The 20,907-nt window shown below is 35.8% G+C and overlaps 1 protein-coding gene across 1 annotated transcript in view; it reads left to right on the forward strand.

The window, feature by feature from the left end:
* CCDC178 (coiled-coil domain containing 178) overlaps positions 1 to 20,907 on the forward strand; it is a gene marked incomplete at both ends in the record, with an annotated part of 351,176 nt that overhangs the window by 242,568 nt on the left and 87,701 nt on the right. The window contains 1 exon segment of the mRNA XM_082853050.1: positions 12,926 to 13,075. Within this exon segment, the coding sequence (XP_082709176.1) occupies positions 12,926 to 13,075 (150 nt within the window).

The raw sequence follows: 20,907 nt of genomic DNA on the forward strand, positions 1-20,907 counted from the left end.
GTACCAAAAGCACTGGGGCAAAAATTAATAAGGCATTGGGACTTCCCTGGCAGTCCAGTGGTTAAGACTCCGAGCTTCCGCTACAGGAGGCACTGGTTCCATTCCTGGTCAGGGAACGAAAATCCCACAAGCTGTGCGGCGCAGCCAAAAAAAAAATTAATAAGGCATAGAAAGTTCATAGAAGTGATGAAAATAATACAAATATAATAACTATAATAAAACATGGTGATTGCAGTGACAGAGTATATATAATATATATATATATATAGTATATAGTATATATACTATATATACTATATACTATATATATATTATATATATAATATACTATATATATATATATATATATAGTACATAATATACTATATAGTACTGACTGTGCCTTACCTGTGCCAGTTTTCCAAGAAAAGTTGCAAATGCTAATCTTCACACATTTCACCACATAACAGTACATATATACAGTATTTACTATTAATGAACTAGGAATTACTTCCCAATAACAAATACTTTATTACAAATGCCGGGTTTATTGTTTCTGTGTCCTGCGTCGCTTCCAAAGAGATTTCAGCTTGTTCTACATTTTTTTCATTCTCTGGCTTTTTAATATCTGTCAGAAGATTAAAACTATAAAACTATGTGTATCTCTGTGTGTGTATAAGTATACAATTGTATTTGTCATATACTTTACTTACTTATGCAAAATTATCACATTGATGCTCTTGTACCTTCCTGCTAGGCTGACATGGCATATTGATACAAAAACCTAAAATATCTCTAACCAACCTTTCCAGATAGACCAACAGTTTTAAGTTTCATTCACTTTTTCACCACCACTATCCAAATTAGTATCTAGACAAATCAAAGATAAAAAGGCAGCCATAAAATGAATTACACATATACATCTCACTCTCTTCTATTGTATTGGATTTTCATAAACTGTCTTACTTTGTGGGAAAAAATAAGTAAGTCACTCAGAATTTCCCAAACGTTTTTCTTCTTTGAGACACTTCTGATTCCATACCATAATGCAGAAAGAAAGAAGTGGCTTTGAAAGAATAGTAAGTTGAGGAAAGGATGGGAAGGGAAGATGGTGTCTTCAGGAGGGAAGTGTGATAACAAGAAGACCTTAGACAGTTGAACAATTTAATGTTTCACAAAGATAACAAGGAGGAAGCAGAAAGAAGAAAAGAGGAATAAATACGTTGAGGAAAAGCAAAATGAAAAGAGAAAAAGAAGGCATAGAGAGAAACCATGAATTTGGTACATAATTATAATGACATATTTCTTTATGCCTTCATTTACTTTGGCCATGACTAGATGATGTACAGAATAAATCTTAGGGTTGTGGCCCCTGGGGAACCTATTGTTGCAGAGATATATTTCCAGAGTTGTTTGATGTTTGATTTATGTTATTTTAAGGGTTTTTCATTAAACCCCTGGAAAAACCTGGAAGATCTAAGAACCCAACCACTTAATTATTTTAAGAGTGTCATTGCTGACTATATAGAATTTACATATCCTCAAGGTGTTAACTCTTAATTTATTTTGTCCCTCCACCCTTAATTCCTAATTCCTGTTTCTCTATGACTCCCATTGGTACTTTCCCTCATGAGCTGAGTTATGCAATATTTATCATTCTGTGTCTTCTCCACTGAGCACCATATTTTAAAGATCACTGTGTTGCTATGTTGTATATCTAGTGTATTTCTTTTAATCACTTTACAGTCTTTCATGGTAGGTGACTACCACATTTTACTTAGCCATTGTGCAAAAGAATGTCCCCTACAAAATTAAACTTCCACTTGGCAACATAAAGTTAATCCCGGACCCCCAAAACAGAAGTTGCAGGAGTGGAAAAATTAACAGACCTCTAGCTTCCTATAATGCAAGAGCTGAATGAACCACAGTTAATTAAAGAAAGTGTAGGGTAAATAAATCTGGGCATTGTTTACGGTGTCTTAATAGATCTGACAACTCTCTGCAAAGTTACTCTGTTTTGAGAGTACTTAAAAAGCTTACGAGCATCTCATTTTTTTAAGGTCTTGGAGATGTATTTGAACTATTAATTGGCTGTCTCCTTAGTGCGTGCCTCTGCTGGAAAAATAAAATGCTTTCCAGCAATCTTTCTTTATGCGGGATCATAAGTACAGCCCAAGTAGATGTTTTTTGTTTGTTTGTTTGTTTTTTTGCGGTACGCGGGCCTCTCTCTGTTGTGGCCTCTCCCGTTGCGGAGCACAGGCTCCAGATGCGCAGGCTCAGCGGCCACGGCTCATGGGCCCAGCCGCTCCGCGGCATGTGGGATCTTCCCGGACCGGGGCACGAACCTGCGTCCCCTGCATCGGCAGGTGGACTCTCAACCACTGCGCCACCAGGGAAGCGCCCAAGTAGATCTTAAATGAGAGGTCTAAATTGGAACTTTGTTTTGTGTGATACTTATATATTAATTTAGGGTCTAAAGCAGGGGTCAGCAAACATTTTGTGTAAAGGGAAAGACAATAAACAGTTTAGGCTTTGGGGTCCACTTAGCCTGTATTGCAGCTATTTAACTCTGCCACTGCAGTGCAGAAACAACCATAGACAGTGTATAAACAAATGGGTGTGACGGTGCTCCAGTAACATTTACAAAAGCAGGTAGTGGGCTGGATTCAGCCAGACAGCCATAGTTTCCTGATCCCTGTTCTATATGATTTTTCCCATACTAGGATGTAGTTATCTGGGGAATTAGATGTGTCTAAAGATGAGCCTCTATAGAAAATTGCCTTAGGTATTTTAAATCCTATTTCTACTTGAGAATCTTTACAAGGTTTGGACAGCGCCCCAGTGTGGACCACATCAGGTGGTTAGAGATGCTCATGATCTTTTATTTCTCAGTAATAGGAATATCTGAGAGGAACAAAAGAGAAAAAAACATTGGTGATAATTCTATCCATAGGATATTTTATTAGACTGCAAATTATTTGCTGTACGTTTCATATCTGGCACCTCTGGGTCAATGAGTCTAATGTTTTCTGACTCTGTATTCCCAAGGAAAAGACACTGAGACGCATTTTTTTTATTTTAAAGGATGCTTTTTCTATGAGCATCCAGTTTCTTTCGAAAGACTGATGTAATTCTATAGAGTATTCAGAAATGAGCGCATTTACACATATCAATCTGGAATCTTAAGGGCCCTGTAATTCACATTCACGATTAGGAAGTGATGTAGTCCCAAGATGGTAGTTAGGCTGAAATCAGATTGGGCCCTCACCTTATTGCTGCTTTCTTCTTAAGCAGGCTTGGACAAGAAATTGACTTTCCTGGCCTCTATTTTCTCATTGTCCATGTAAGAATTTTTTAAAATTTTCTATTCCTTAAGGACTTGCACCAAATTGTTAATACTATCTCTGGGGTATAAAACTGACTGTGGTTACTGCAATGAGGGGCTTTAATTTTCTACTTCATGTACCTCTCTTTTATTTGCATGTACTATAATCAGCATGCATCATTTTATAACAAATAGATTTTTTAAAGAAATATTTAAATTCTACCAGAATTTATACCATAACATGGGTGTGGCAAAGAAATTGGCATTAGATATAAAAAGGAATTTTCAAGATTAAACATTTTCTACAAATATCAGGTGAGATCAGGTTACCTGACTACATCAATAAGAAATTATGAAATAGCATGTATTTTAGTTTCTCGATGAGCTTACTCAATTTATGCCATAATATACGTCCTTCAACCTCTTAGATCAGTCTTCCTCTCATTTGTAATAAAGTTTCAAGGTACTGTTCTTATAGTTTCTGTATTTATGTAGTACATTATCACTTTATGATAAAGTTAGCTGATAATTCCTTGACTCTTTTTGCTGATGACCTTTTAAAGCTGCATAATTAGAATAAGTTGTGGTTACTGTATTGGAATCTCTATCCCATGGGCCAACAAGGCAGCACATTAATTCTCTGCATCACCCACTCCACGTGCAGTGCCCTCAGCACAAAGATATTATTCTTTATAATTACATAAAGAAAGGGTCTATTTAGTGTTAACTGACCTTTCTGTGACTGATCAGCCTTTTCCACCAGTGAAGTAGAAATGTATATCATTAAAATGTGAGTAAATAGGAAACCTTTCTAAACTTAAACCATTCACATCAGGAGGTGCCCACGTAGAGGAGGTTGTTCAGTCTTTCATATGAAATGGTGAAAAGAGTAGCAGATATTAAAAATATATTTTAAAATATTGACAATTGAAATAGAGTTAAATTATAATAATGTGTAGGGATGTTTAAAAAGGAAATAGTATGCAAATATGTTTCTGTTTAACAATCTTAAACAATATTAGAAGACACATTATTAAATTCATATATATTCAGGATTAAATTTTTAAAGTTTATTTAATCAAGTAAAAAGAAAGTTTAGGGTAATTATTAGTACTGTGACTGTCACTTACTGAGGACATACATGTATTTGTTTAAATCGTGTATTTTAACTTGGAAAAATATATTGGGGATATAGATTACATGACACCGATTTTTACTCTCTTTTTCTCATTATATAATTTGTTTCTCTAATCACTTATACCAAATACTTTGAGGAGACTTAGACTTATATTGAAGAAAATTGGATCAAATAAAAATTTAATAGCTAATGTAAGTGGCATCCATATTTAGCGATCCCTAAAGCCATTGAGTAGTTGTAGGAGAAAAGCTACAGGCAACATGGAGATAAATCTTCCTTTAGAAAAAAACAAACAAAAAACCCCCCACAAACCCATATTAATTAGGGGCTTTTTAATATTTAACAAGCATCTATGTTTCCAAGCCAGATTTTTCCCTGCCAAGAACATATACAACACTTTGTGTATGAAATATCTTTAGAATCTATTCAAAAACTGACTCTTCCTTGAAGCTTTGCCCCTCACTTTCACTGGGCTGCTATCTCACGGAACTAGTCTCATAGTTTGGATATGTCTTCCATCCTTCTTCATGTTTAATGTAATCTAATGTAGTTAGCTTTGGGAATGCCTCAAGTCCCCTATCTGATTGCAAGCTCCTTTGGCCCTGAAATTGTGTAGTTTTTCATGCTGGTGTCAATAATTCCTGGTCAAATATACACACTGGACAGAGTCAAAACATAATAAGGAAAAGCAGGGCTAATACCAAGTACTCATAAATTCCCAATGGATGTTTTCTGAGTTCTGAGAGGCAATGCTGTAGTGTCCATTAGTAAACTGTTGAGTAAACCAGCCATAGCCAAATGTGTAAGCCCGTCAGGGAGCTCAGACAAGGGGTCCTGTGTGTGGTCGCTTACGTGGGCGCTGAGGTGGAGGACCTAAGCAAAGCATCCACTGGTGTCTAGCAGTGACAAGGTGGCAGGCTTTTATCAATGTCCTAAAGGTGCTCTTTGAACTCTCACAGTGTCCCCCACAGTGCTTTGTGTATACCAGTTGCTAATAAATTAGTGAATAGAGAGCATTTTGTCAAACATGATAATATGTAGAGTTTGAGGCATGTTACAACCTTGATGCAGAGGACTGATTTATGCATTTAAAAATCAAGAATGTTCAAGACTAATTATCGGAGAACTCGAGTTGGACAAGAGACTGGTTTCCATGGCAGCACAGACAAGGAAGTGGGTCCTGGGAGAGTTAAAACAGTTATGTGCTCCTTTGAGACTCCAGGGTATCGACACATATCATTCTCACAGACTTACTCCTTGGAAACACTGGGAGAGCTCTCGTTTTCTGTAGTAATTGGTGTATAGATTTTAAGGGAGCAGCAATACAGTAATGCCTCCATGCACACAGTAGGTGATGCATCTGAAAAGTATGCGTTTTCTCCGTGTCTGTTATATTGTTAGAGAATTAGCATGTATTTTAAGCATTTGTGTTCACCACGCTAATTCCCGCAAATCAAAGAGAATGCTTTTGAAGCAGTAGTGTTCACAAAGAGACTTGGAACCTCCATGTCTCATTTATTCTAAAGTCTGTCCCCTGCACATTCTGTGAATCAGTCTCAGTACTGATGCCTGCTTTAATAACATCAAAACATCACTGCATACAACACTACCAATCCAGTGCCCTTAACTGGCAGAGATGTACCAAAAGCAAATGTGGGGACTGTGGAGATTGGGTGGTATGATATCAATGGTGTAAGGCATGAGCATCTGTACAGGATCACATGCTACTGAAACACTGGTGCTTGGAGTGTTATGTATGATGCTGTGCATCAGTAAGATACTAAATATATGGGCACATTTCACTATTTACATTGTATCATTTTAAAGTCAAGCGATAACAGAACATTTAACATGATCTATGAAAGTCTAATTCACAAGTCATAGGAAACAATAATCTAATAGTCCTAAAGGGGCCAACAAAACATTGTTCTCAATTGACTCATCCAGTTTTCTCAAATATATGCTGACCCAAATGGCAGGACAGCTTATATCACCAGCCAAATAAAATGGTTCTTCTAAGGTTCAGGTCACCGTTTATTTCTTCTATGAAGCCTTTTCTGACCCCGTTTTCCCCACCTGGTAGAATCAATTCAGGGTACTTCAAGAAATACCTCGAGGGGCTTCCCTGGTGGCGCAGTGGTTGAGAGTCCGCCTGCTGATGCAGGGGACACGGGTTCATGCCCCGGTCCGGGAAGATCCCACATGCCGCGGAGCGGCTGGGCCCGTGAGCCATGGCCGCTGAGCCTGTGCGTCCGGAGCCTGTGCTGCGAAACAGGAGAGGCCACAAGAGTGAGAGGCCCACGTACCGCAAAAAAAAAAAAAAAAAAGAAAGAAAAGAAATACCTGGAATGGACTTGGTTCCACTCTGCCTCCTCCCGGTCTAGCCTGTAATCCCTGGTGAAAAGAGTTCACATCCAGCCTTCTCTTTAATCCCTGGAGTAATTATAGAGTTGGACATACATGGTAAACCTACTAACGGTTTGCTAAACAAATGATTGAGCAAATGAATAAATGAATGAAAGCTAGAAGTGAGGATGCTCTAGAGTAACATTGATCAATAAATATCAGCAATACAACTTTTGCTTTCGGTAGTTCTGGCAGCAAGTCAATTCTTTCGAACCGTGGGACTAGAGTGAGTGTGGTGCAGTCGGTGTAAGGACACAGACACGGCAGCAACAGCCAGCAGAGCCCTGGCAAGATGCAAGAAAGCAAGGAGCTGTCTGCAGAAGACTATTAACAACCAAGAATCAGGAGATGACAGACAGATCATCAGAAAAGATCATCTGAGACTGCCACACATAATCACATTAGGATCAGACAGTTAGAATTAGAACTGGGTCAGAAGATGACAACTCTCTTACGATGAATGCATAATTGAGAGAAGGACCTAGCCCATCTGCCCAGTGAACTGGATCCAAATGCCTGTATTAAGAGTAACTGAGGGTATAGATGACATTATAAATTTAGTCATAGGCACTAGGACTATTTTTTGTTTGTTTTTTGTTGTTGTTGTTGTTTGCGGTACGCGGGCCTCTCACTGTTGTGGCCTCTCCCATTGCGGAGCACAGGCTCCAGACGCGCAGGCTCAGTGGCCATGGCTTACGGGCCCAGCCGCTTCACGGCACGTGGGATCCTCCTGGACCGGGGCACGAACCCGTGTCCCCTGCATCGGCAGGCGGACTCTCAACCACTGCGCCACCAGGGAAGCCCGGCACTAGGACTATTTTAATAACACTAAAACATTTGTAAATAGCTGTGTAGGTTTTCTACACCTACATGTACCATGCAGATATTTTGATCATAACCATCTCTCTAGAATGTTTAGATCAAGTTTTTTTCTTGTACTCTCCTTTGCCATTAGTCCTTCTTAAATTAAAAACAAATGATCCCCTCCACCCTTCGCTCAAAAAAAAAAAAAAAAAAGTTCAAATGGATTTAGGCTTTCTCCAAAGTAAGTGTATCTGGCTGGACCTCCAGAGGTCTCAACATGTAGCATTACTCTGTTGCAATCAACTGTAGTCCAGAGTTGTGCAGGCCTCAGCTGTAAAGGTCTATGCACTTGACACACGGTCTTGCCAGTGAATATATCAGGCCTAATCAAATCACGGAATATGGAATTATGTAGATCAAAAACCCAAGACTGGTTATAGGTAACCAGCATACCCATATTGACTTACAACGAAAAGTAGCTACCAAGGGGACCAAGTTCTAATTTCCTTCAGCAGTCCAATGTATCTATGTCAACAAGCTATGTGTTAGCCAGATTTATGAAAAGAGGTTGGTGGAAATAGGCTCAGAACAAGGTAATTGTGTTATTTGATCTGATTGTTTAATGTCGTTAGGTTTTATAAAGATGGTATTGTGTAGAGTTAGAGAATGCTGGCTTATGTTTATGAAGGAGGTATACTGGATGGTGCAGAGTATGGGATCTGGAGCCAGTCGGCCTGGGTACAAAGCCAGGTCCTCCACTTAATATGTTTGTAACCTTGCACAAGATGCCTGGTGTTTCGGTTGCTATGGGTGCATAACAAATACCCCAAAACTTCATGGCACAGGATCCTATGTGTCAGAAATTTGGACAGGACATAGCAGGGCCAGCTTGTCTCTTCTCACACACTCTAAACCATCATCTGGATGACTTGAAGACTAAGCATTGGAGTCATCTTCAGATGACTCATTTACTCACAGTTGATGCTGTTATCTGAGACCTGAGCTAGGGTTGTTTACTGGAACAGCTACAACACCAATAACCTCTCCATGTGGCCTGAATTCCTCACAATATAGTGGCTGGTCCAAGTGTAAATGTCCCCAAGGAGAGAGCCAGGCAGAAACTGTATGCTTTTTTTTTTTTAATAAACTAGCTTTTTCAATAAATTAGCTCTTTTAAATAAACTAGCCTGGGAAATCACACAGCAATATTTCCACCATACTCTATTGGCTGGAGAAGCCACAAGTCTCTCCAGGTTCAAAGGAAGGAGATATAGACTGTTCTTGATAGGGAGTGACAGGTTCTGGAAGAACATGTGGGAATGAAAATATTTCTGTGGCCATTTTTGGAAAATACAAGTTGCCTCACCTGACTTCTCATTGACTTTCCTTCCCTGTCTGTAATTATAATAACTAGGACAGTAGCCATTCCATTATGTGTGGAATGCATAAGTTAACATTCAAATTCAGCCTTATTTCTAAGTTCTTGTCTATATATCACAAGGTGAAACATAAATAGATGATATATGGTCTATATTTGTCCAAAAAGAACTCATTTCTCATTATAATCCCCTATTCCCCACTGACCCAGTGGGAGAGGGAAAGGAGAAGGGGAAGAGTGAGAAAAAGAAGCTGAAAATAGAGAAAGTGGAGGGAATATCCTAGATGAAATATATGGCTTAAAGAATAGTAAAGGTCAAGTGGAAAAAAAAGGGAAAACTACTATTTTGATATCTTGGGGTCGCAATCTGCCTTCATCTTTCAGCATTTTTGGTGACAGAAGAGGCCAGGTCTTGCTTTAGCAATGGTTTCTCATTACTTTTAGGATCATGGGCTAATTAGGTAATTCAAAAAGAAACCCACTGTGTACAGTTTCAAGGGAGTCACGTGCCTTGTGAAAATCAACGATGCACCCAGAGAAAGAACTCTTGCTCAGTCTGGACAATGTGGTATATCCTTAGAATAATGCCCAAATACTCAATTGAAAAACATATTGTATGAATTCTTTTTATATACATCCTTAAAATCTTCACCTCTGAAGTAGTATAGTATCAAATAATACAAATAAATGTGCGTCACTGTAATATCATCAGTAAGTTGTTCCACGGAAGTGGGCCAATAAAATGTATAGTTCTAAAGCGATAATTGCATACATTTCCTAACTGTTTATTCTGTGTATTCATTCATTCATTTACTAAAAACTTGGATACCCACTAATGTCAGCTCTGCTTTGTACAATATATCTTACAGGTAAACAAAATGATGGTGTCAGCCCTCATGGAATTTATAAGTAATTTTTGTTCACCCTTTATAAACATAATCTTTATTTCCTAATAAAATATTGGGGAGATAAGCTGAATATACCCCCAAACATCAAAGTTTAACTAATAATTTGAGATAACAGAGAACAAACCCTCCTCAAGCTAAGTATTTTCTTTACTAAATTCTAGGCAACATGGAAACTATTAACAGACATTCAACCTCTCTTCTCTTTATCAATCCATATTCCCAATGTTTCATCTTAATAATCATTAATAATGGGAATTGAATACATACCAATAAATCTGGCTTTGAGAAAGTGTTTATTCAGACCTTTGGAATGAGTTTAATGCATATGGAAAACAGAAAAAAATGCAAAAGATTGTAAATTCTATACTCTGATTATATATTTCTATGATTTTTAAATGTAAATCTTTCCCATAAGACCACAAATTCTTGAGTTTCACCATTACATCTTAAATCTTGGCATACAGTAGTTACTAAATTAAAAGTTTTGAATAAGCAACTGAATGAAAATGAGAATGAATGAATGAATAAAATAATATTGTAAATCAACTCAGAGTGCAGTTATTTTAACCTATAGAGATTACAGTCAAATTTTCTTTAATGGTTTTAGAAACAAACTTTTTGTGTAAGTTTGCGTTTAGTCAAGACCTTAAGTAGGAAGACTCTACTGATAAGATTTAGCTGGATTGAATTTAAAAGCATGTAAAAGCCATCTACTTCTGTTATTAGTTCCTTCTTTCTTCTCACCCTTTTATTATATTGCCAACTCCAACTTTTGTGCCTTTATTTAATATCTTCTACTGCTTGCTGTTCAACTCCAGTAGTGGTAGCATTATTTGACCTGGACACATATCCACCAATAATTATCATTCACTGTTTGCTTCATTTGCATGTTATAATACCATTGGTTAAAATTAAACCAGTCAGAGTTGTGAGGTGGAACCACAGTTAAACATAAAAAAACATTTTCAGTGTCAGCAGAATACATTATTTAAAATTAAAAAACTTAAACTTCGTTGCACATCTGAAGGTCACTGACTTTCAGGAATAGGTAGTGAATTGGTAAATCCTTCTATACATTCCTTACTGAGAAATGATAATGTAAAGTATCATGACTGATGTAACAATGTTTTGAAGATTCATTGGCCTAAATACACAGTTTAGTTTCTTAGTATCTACTCTAATTATGGCATATAAAACAGTAACAACTGGTGTCATACAGAAATTGAAAATACAGTTGTTTGGAAATAAAACTGTACATTACACAATGAGCAAAGCATAAAGTACCAAATATATCCCCAATTAAGTACCATTAAATAAGTTTTAAACAAATTCCATAACTTTTGTAGCACTCCTCTCAAATTCAACATTTATAATAGTCATCTGGGTCTTGAAAGAAATGTAATAGAGAAGTAGAATATCTCAGGTATCAGAATGTGCTTAAGTCAAACAACAAACAAAAAAACTCAAAATGATTTCTTCTCATGCCTCCTTTAGAACATGTATCAAACTTCAAATTAATCACTTGAGGATTAGATTTTCCTATTAGTGTTAAGATATCAAAAAGAATTGTAACCATCTTTTCAAAGGTATCTCCACCAAAGAAAAATATTCATAGACACTTTGTCCTCCTACCAAAAGATAATTCTGTGATTTTAAGCAAGTTTATTAGATAGAAGTTTCTAAAGTTTTAAATTATTGTGCCAGAATTAGGACAAGGACACTTAAAATGGTTCTCAGTTCATCATTTTGGCTTTTTGAAGAACACCTATGACATAGTATTAATCATTAGAGATCAATATGGATACCAGGCTTTCATGAGAAATATGTTTGTTGACCTTAATAAATCTTCTTCAAGTGTGTAAATAGAGAAATATTTGTACAGGCAATTTTCTGCTGAATTACATTTCCTCCATGCGCATTCTCATACTGCGATATATTTTTTAACAACTTATACTAAAGGTTTGATGTGATAGCAGTTTTCCCAAAGAGACATTTTTAATTGCTTCACAATGGTTATTTTTATATCTTGTTATTTAATCATCATTATCATTGTCATGATTAATCTGCATTTGTATGTTTTGAAAACTTTCTGCTTCTATAAATAATGTTGTAACAAATAAAGCTTTTTGATTAGGATAAATTTCCATAAGATGAGTTACTAGATTAACAGGTTTGAAAATATTTAAGGCTGTTGATAAATTCCATATTTTTTGAAGCAGCCAAAGAAAATTTTCTGTGCTAGAAATGTAAAAAGAATCAACAGCTAAACTGAATCACACCTCTAACTTAAAATGAAAGGCAGCCCCTAATTTGCGAGTGGGTAATGTTAGTAAAAGTTACATTCTGAGGGTTTTGTATTAGATTTGACATATATATATTTAGTCATGGGGAGTGCTGTAAAGTTCTCAGCTGCTCACAGAGCAGATTTAGCTTTGAATATAGCTAAAGTATACTAGTAACAAATAATGGCTTTCTCTGGGTGCTTCTAAACGTTGAGTTCCTTGCTCCTCGTCTTTTTTACTCTTTACTTCTCTGCGTTTTGAATGTTTTCTGTGAGTGCCACCTCTCTGAACCTCTTGGAAATAGGATTCTAAGCTTCCAGATGTCTTCTATCTACTTGAGCACTGGGGCGTGAGAAAACGAAAAGGGGTGGGACATTGGAGGAAGTCTTCTGGGATGCTGAGTGAAGCCTCCAGGACTGGGTACTTCCCAAGGCATTGTGGAGGGAGGTCTGGGAAAGAAGGAGAACAAAAGTCAGACAGACTCTGATGAATCAATGTTCAAAAATAAATAAATAAATAAAAAGACCATTTGCATCAAGAAAGAAAATTATTAAATCCAAGGAGGATATTAGTGTCAAGGGAAGCATCTTTTTGGTTTTATTTTTCTACAATATATAATGTAATACTTTTAGATAATTCAAATGTAAAAATTCAAACATAAATTACAATGATTTAATTAAGTACATGTATATATTTATCTTCTAGAAAATACAAGATGTTTCACTAGAAGAAAATCTACATTTAGCTCGAGAGTATCAGAAATTACAGAATATATTCTTAACAGTAAAGGACAACTATTTCAACCTATATGAAAAACAGCTATCACTTGATGGTTTGATTCGAGATAAGAAACAGGTAAGTTTTTCATATTTTTCTAAAATAATGATTTACTTGACGTATGTATCACAAAAAGTAACAAGTAGTCAGTCATGGGGTCTCCAATCTTATGGTGGTCTTTTATATGCCACCAAATGGCATGTTTTCTTTTTGTAAAGTTTTGTTTTATATTTTTATCAACATTTTGAAGTTGAATTTTGAAAAAATATTTGAGAAATGAAAAAGCATACTTTCTAATCCACAATGTTATACTAATTTGCTTTTAATTATTGTGCCCTGAACTACCAAATATTTGTAATGCATAGATTTAAATATATCATCATATATTTCAAATTTCAGTTCCATATGTAGGTAACTTTCCATGATATACCTTTAATTCTTCCTCATGATGTATGGGCTCCATATTTTGGTTCCTATTTTCTTATTAAATATGAGGCTTAATTAGAAACTTGGAGAAACTTGACCTCTCTGGTTTCTGGAAATCACCAGAAATTCTAAAATATTTTGTAAAATCTTCTATAATACTAAAAGTGGAAAAGGAAAACACACAATATGCCCACAAATCCAAAAGCAAAGAGAAAGGTCCATTCTTAGAGTGTTAAGATACAGCCACTTCCTCTATATTCTTCTCCAGTTACTCATTGACCAGAAAAGTTATTTTCCTTTGAATCTTTGTTTCTTCCCAGAATTTAAATTTCAAAAACTAGAGGCATGATTAATTTTTAACAATTCACCTAGCTGTAAAAACCAGTAGATTGCTAATGAATCCTTTCTCCTGTTGTCACCGAGATTACTACACTATCAATTAGTAGCTTAAAACTTCAGTACTGTATTTACTATTATGGAATATAGGGAGGACAGGCCAGGATTTGAGTGTAAGCTCTACCAATTACTAGCTCAGTGATCTTGGCAAATTATTTACCCTTTAAGACCTCAGTTTTCTCATCAGTAAAGTGAAATTTACCTCAGAGGAAAATTTTGATTAGGAATAAAAAAGAGACCAACTGCCATAGTTACTTTGAAAATAAAATTACTATGCAACTGTGAGTAACTATTACATTACATTCATCTACTATTGCTGCTTATAAACAGCCTTTGTTTCCCATCCATCTACTCTCACGCAAGTTAAAGCTTCCAAATATAATGGGAGAGAGAGTGTGTATTTTTCTCTTAAAACATTTGTATTGAAGTAGTAGCAAGATGAAGGTAGATCAAGAAATAAATGTGTTTGGAAAAGAATTAAGAATACAACTATATGCCAAAATTTTAGTGTCCTCAAACCATTGTGCAGAATTCAAAGAAAGGATATCAGTGTATCCATGGAGGTTTTGCCAATCACTTCACGCATTTGACATTGTTATTGAGTTTAAACATATTTCATTTGTTGCTGATAATTTAGGAGGATAAAAGAATCAATGGCTATACTGTATTCCCTTCTAACCAGGAGGGGAAAAAAATAAATTTTTATCTATAGTTGTTATCAGTTTGTATAGAATCCTTTGGTGGCAAATGACAAATAAATTAGATACCTGCATAACTAGTGAAGAATTCATGCCTTTAAGAAAGATCCCTAAACATAGTATTTCCATAGTAAGAATCAAGTTGTCTTGATGTCATTTTTGGAATTAAAGCACATCCTGATTCAAGATCCAAGGAGTGAGACCCTGGTATAAACAGACAGTGGAGCATGCCTAGAGATTGGGTTTATGTTTGTGATGATCCCTCAAACGAATCATTTTTAGCACACCTGTTTCAGGGAAACTTTCAAAGATTTATTTGTACTTCCAATCATTTTTCATTTCCATTCTTCAGCGATGGAGGTCATTAAGTGCAGGCTGCCCTTGTCGGTGTCATGTAGGATCAATTTGCTGCAATGGACAGAGAGGCCTTATTGATGCTGTTAAATCTGTCAGTGAGAAATCATATGTCATTAGCGTCTAATGCACTGCTTACAGGATGGAATTCGGCCATCAAAACCGAGAAAACCCTTTAATATTTTAGACCATTCTCTTGATAGTGCAGCATTTCCCTTGACCAGTTTAGTTTTGGGTATACAGAAGCGCTGCTCAACCTCTGATTCCCTTGTTGAATTTCCTTGTCAGATAAAATGGAATTTTTTTGTATCTCTTTCCTGTTTTAGAATAATTTCATTGATTTTCATTGATGAACGTATTTCACTGATGAACGTTCATCATTGATGATGAACGTATTTCATTGATGAACGTATGCCAAACATACGTTCCGTTTGGCAGAGTAAATAATTATATTTTACTTACCATGCTTCTTAGGGAGTATTATTCTTTTTATACACATTATGCACTTTCCTACTTCTCAGTATTTTTAGACCGAGAGTAGCAAAGAAAGCCTAATGGAAGAGTAAAACAATTTAAGTACAAAAAATAATGTCCCCTTCCTTACCACAAATTTATATACAGGTGTGGCTCAAATTTTAGAATGTTATAGTATTACTTTTGATGATAGAATTATGTCTGCTTCTTTTGCACATGTTTCTTGACACTTTCCTGTATTCTTTTTGTAATTTTACCCTTTAAAAATCAGAAACAAACAAAAACAATTATGCAAAATTCTTATTAGCCATGTTCATGGGTAATGATAGAACAGAATTTAGTCTAAAGCTTCTCAGATCTCGAAATTTAAAATCACACTAAAGAGGAATGAAGGAAAAATAACCAAAAAACAGGTTGTATTTCTATGTGAAAATGGACATTTTCATCATTTTCGTTGAAAGATTTCAGATATATTTTTCATATATTCTTTTTTTAAAAAAACATGAATATGTTGATAAAATTACCATGCGTTTGTTTTAATTGCTATCTTAAGTTCTTCAGGCCTGCAAAGAAAGGTAAGCTAAGCAAGCGTGCAAATGTTAATGGTTCTGTTGGCTGAAAACAAGATCTCTTCCAAAACTGGTTAAAATATATTTTAGTTCTTTTATAAACCACTTATAAAGCTTAACCTTTGCCCTACTCCAATTCTCAGTGCTTTCACACTAAGGGAATACAGATTATTATAGAATCAGTCAGTGCTTAACAAGCACTTACATGGACAGGTATCTGTGCCATGCAATTTGCAAACATTATCTTTGAAATGTCCCTCAGTAATCCTAGAAATTTTTCTATTATCATTATTCTCATCATCTCCTATATAAGATATAGAACTGAGATTGAGTGTGTCACATGGTAACCCGAGTAGAGGAAGACTTACTGAGATGGAAATAAAACTCAGGATTTTCCTACATCCAACCATTTCATAACCATGATACTACCACTCTACTATAACATTACTGAACAATTCTATACATGTCTCATTGGGTTTAAAAGCATGTAAAAGCCACATAAAGTATGCATTATGTCTCTAGTGTCCAACTGAAAGAGATTATTTGATTCACTAATTGCTTTTGTAATTTCATCCCATTGGAGGTACTTTTTCAATGATGATTTTCCAATGAGGAAAGGACTACCTCCTTAATTAGAAGCTATTTAATTTCCATAAGTATTATAGATAGGTTTCACAACTCTTAAACTGTAAAACCTTTGGACTAGGAGTGCCTTTAGAAATTTTACCCATCTCTTTTGAAGACTGTGTTACAGATGAGGAACCTTAGGGCCTGAATGGCTCAGGGATTTAATACATATACAGTTAATTAGAAGAAAAGTTGGTCTAAGACACAGTTGCCTTAACTTAGGTTCAAATGTTGTCTCCAAGAGACTATAGATGAGCATGTGTTGTGATATTTTTCCAAGGTTTGAAGGGACCAATAGCTGAGAAGTAATGAGTAACTGCCATGGATATGCTCAGATTGGAGCATCACCTTTTAGTGACCTGATCTTGTGAAGGAGTCATGTAGGGACATGAATCAGAGGACTACTCTGGAGCACTAAGGGGTGCTTCTGGACCTCACAGAATTCAAACACTTCATTCATTCAATTATTCAAAATAAATGATTAATCATCCACTGTACTGACAAAGATACAATAAAGGGCACAGGAATACGCCACCTCATCTCAGCTTCCATGCTGACCGCTGTGATCCCCAGAGTCCAGGGGATTCTTTCCTAGAATAGTCCATAGAATCAAAGCCCAACAGCATCCTCTCTTCACCCAGCCAAAGGACAAATCATGAATCTTTGCTCTTTAATCTATATCACCTCAGCCTCAATGGACAGTTTCCATCATAAATTCTCAAAAATATTTTATCATTCAGAGATCTCATTAGCATGTTTTCTCTTTCCTCTTTCAGTTTTCAAACGTGGGTTTCCTCTAAAACTCACTTTACATTGATTGGGTGAGAAGTCAAAGTCAATTCTAGCAGTGAAAAAAATTATTTTCCTATAGAAAATGTGAAAGCTGTTTTAGTTCTCATTTTTATATTTCATATTGCTTATTATCTTGCATGTATTAAAAATAGGCTTTGAGTGGTGATTTTTATGTGCTTATTTTAAAGTCGATAGAAATTCATTTCTTTGAAAGGAAAACCATAATTTTTAAATAATTTTTGCCTACAACAGGTATGTGATGACTTTGTCAGTATTCCTTCCTCTCTTAGGACACAGGTATATGAGCATGTGCACACACACACACACACACACACACACACACACACACACTTGTTCTAAAGGAGTTACCACACTTCATAGACTAATGAGCTTGAATAAAATTCCTACTGTCCCTTTCTCTAAAGAACTCTCAAGAGACCTCTGATCCCTGAGAATGGAATAGACAACTCGTCATTTTTGTTTTATCCTAATGAATCTTCCTTTTGCTGTCCAAACCCCATGAGAGAAACACCAAAAACTAAGTATATATTTCTGGATAATATTTTAGAAAAGTCAGCTTGTCTTAAATCAATCTAATTCTTCAGTCTAATGCCAATTTTCAGTGAATTGTAGATTTATGTATCTTTTATGCAATTTTGAGAAGATAATCTTCTGGTAAAGTTATATGACAATAAGTAGCTTTTTAATGATAGCAACACCTTGAATGTGATTTATTGAGTGTGATGGGATCCCTGATATACCAAAGACACTCAAGGTAAAATTTTGTATACATATATATATATATATATATATGTGTGTGTGTGTGTGTGTGTGTGTGTATATTTATTTATTTACACATATATATATATATATATATATATAAATGAGATCCCTCCCCTTGGAACACTGACAGGTTTTGGCACACTGCCAACAGTAGGGACCTATCAAGAATAAATCAGGCTGCTTAGAAAATCACAAAGGTTTGAGAGACAACCAGGAGCCTAGGGCAAGTTTTAATGATAAGTTTCAACTACAAAAGGCCACTCCTTCAAGACTGGGAGAGGTAATACATAGAAAGTGTTTTGCCTAATACATAGGAAAAAACACAGAGTCAAGCACAGTGAGAAAGGAAAGGAATATGTTCCAAATCAAAAAACAAGATAAAGCCTTAGGAAAGACCTTAATGAAACAGAAGTAATTTTCTTTTCCTGATAAAGAATTCAAAATAATGGTCATAAAGGTACTCACCAAACTCATGAGAAGAATGGATGAACACAGTGAGAACTGCAACAAGGGAAAATATAAGAAAGTACTGAAGAGAAGTCACAGAGGGACTTCTGTAGAAGTAGAATATGACAAATGAACTGAAAAATACTCTAAAGGGGTTTAACAGCAGACCAGAAGAAGCAGCAGAAAAGATCAGGATCTGAAAGACAGGGCACTGGACCTCACCCAAACAGAGCAGCGAAAAGAAAAGAGTTTTAAAAAGTGAGACTAGTTTAAGGGACCTATGGGACAACATCAAGCACAATAACATTCACATTAGAAAAGTTCCAGAAGGAGAAAAAAGAGAAAGGGGCAGACAATATATTTGAAGCAATAGTGGCTGAAAGCTTTTCTAACCTGCAAAAGGAAATAGACATCCAGGTTCAGGAATCCCAGAGAGTTCAAAATAAGATGAACTCAAAGAGACCAAGACACATTATAATTAAAATGTCAGATGTTAAAGAGAGAATTTTAAAAGCAACGAGAGAAAAACAACTTGTTGCCTACAAAGAAAAACCCCTAAGACTATCAGCAGATTTTTCAGCAGAAACTTTGCAGGCCAGAAGGGAGTGAAACAATATATTCAAAGTCCTGAAAGGAAAAAACTTCCAAAGAAGAATATACTACCCCAGCAAAACTATCATGAAGGAGAGATAAAGAGGTTTCCAGACAAGTAAAAGCTAAAGGAGTGCATCACCACTAAATCAGCCTTACAAGAAATGTTAAAAGGTACTTCATAAGCTGAAAATAAATGTCACTAATTAATAACAAGAAAACATGAAAGCAAAAGTCTCACTGGTAAAGGTAAATATATGTAAAGGTAGTGAATTAATCATTAATAAAGCTAGCATAAAGGTTTAAAGACAAAATTAGTAAAATTAACTAAAACTACAATAATTAGTTAAGGGATATATAAAATAAAAGATGTAAAATGTGTCATCAAAACCATAAAACTAGGGGGAGTAAAAATGTAGAGTTTTGGAATGAATTCAATTTTAACTTGCTACCGGCTTAAAATAGACTATTATATACATAGTATGTTAAATGTGAACTCATGGTAACCACAAAGCGTAAACGCATAGCAGATACCCAAAAGAAAATGAGAAAGGAATCTAAACATAAGACTAAAGAAAGTCATTAACCACCAGGAAACAGAGCAGCAGAAAAAACGGAACAGAGGGGAACTACAAAAACAGCCAGAGAACAGTTAACAAAATGGCAAAGTGCAAACCTATCAATAATTGCTCTAAATGTAAATGGACTAAATTCTCCGATCAAAAGACATAGAGTAGCTAAATGATTACAAAATAAAAACAAGACTCATCTTTATGCTACCTAGAAGAAACTCACTTCAGATATAAGGACACACACAGACTGAAAGTGAAGAGATGGAGAAAGATTTTCTGTGCAAATAGAAATGAAAGGAAAGCTGGTGTAGTTATACTCATATCAGACAAAATAAACTTTAAAACAAAGACTGTAATAAAAGACAAAAAAAGGCATTACATAATGATAAAAGGGTCAACCCAACAAGAAGATGTAACATTTGTAAATACATATGCACTCAACATAGAAGGACCAAAATATATAAAGCAAATATTAACAGACCTAAAGGGAGAAATGGACAGCAATACAATAATGATAGAAGACTTTAACACCACACTTACATCAATGGACAGATCATCAGACAGAAAATCTGTTAAGAAAACATCAGACTTAAATGACACATTAGACAAGATAGACTTAATAGATATATAAAGAACATTCCAGGGGCTTCCCTGGTGGTGCAGTGGTTGAGAGTCCGCCTGCTGATGCAGGGGACACGGATTTGTGCCCCGGTCCAGGAAGATCCCACATGCCGTGGAGCAGCAGGGCCCGTGAGCCATGGCCGCCGAGCCTGCGTGTCGGGAGCCTGTGCTCTGTAATGGGAGAGGCCACAACAGTGAGAGGCAAACGTACTGCAAAAAAGAACATTCCATCCAAAAGTACCAGAATACACATTCTTCTCAAGTGCACATGTAACATTCTCTAGGATCGATCATATGTTAGGCCACAAAATAAGTCTCAATAAATTTAAGGCTGAAATCATATGAAGCATCTCTTCCAACCACAATGGTATAAAACTAGAAATCAATTACAAGAAAAAAGTGGAAAATACCAATATGCTATTGAACAACCATTGGGTCAACAAAGAAATAAAAGGAAAAATTTTTAAAAATACTTAGAGACAAATGAAAATGGAAATATAACATACCAAAATATGGGATGTAGCAAAAGTGGTTGTAAGAGGGAAATTCATAGCAATACA

The sequence above is a fragment of the Leucopleurus acutus genome (genome assembly GCF_964270905.1).
Source record: "Leucopleurus acutus genome assembly, chromosome: 13".
NCBI classification, from domain to species: domain Eukaryota; kingdom Metazoa; phylum Chordata; class Mammalia; order Artiodactyla; family Delphinidae; genus Leucopleurus; species Leucopleurus acutus.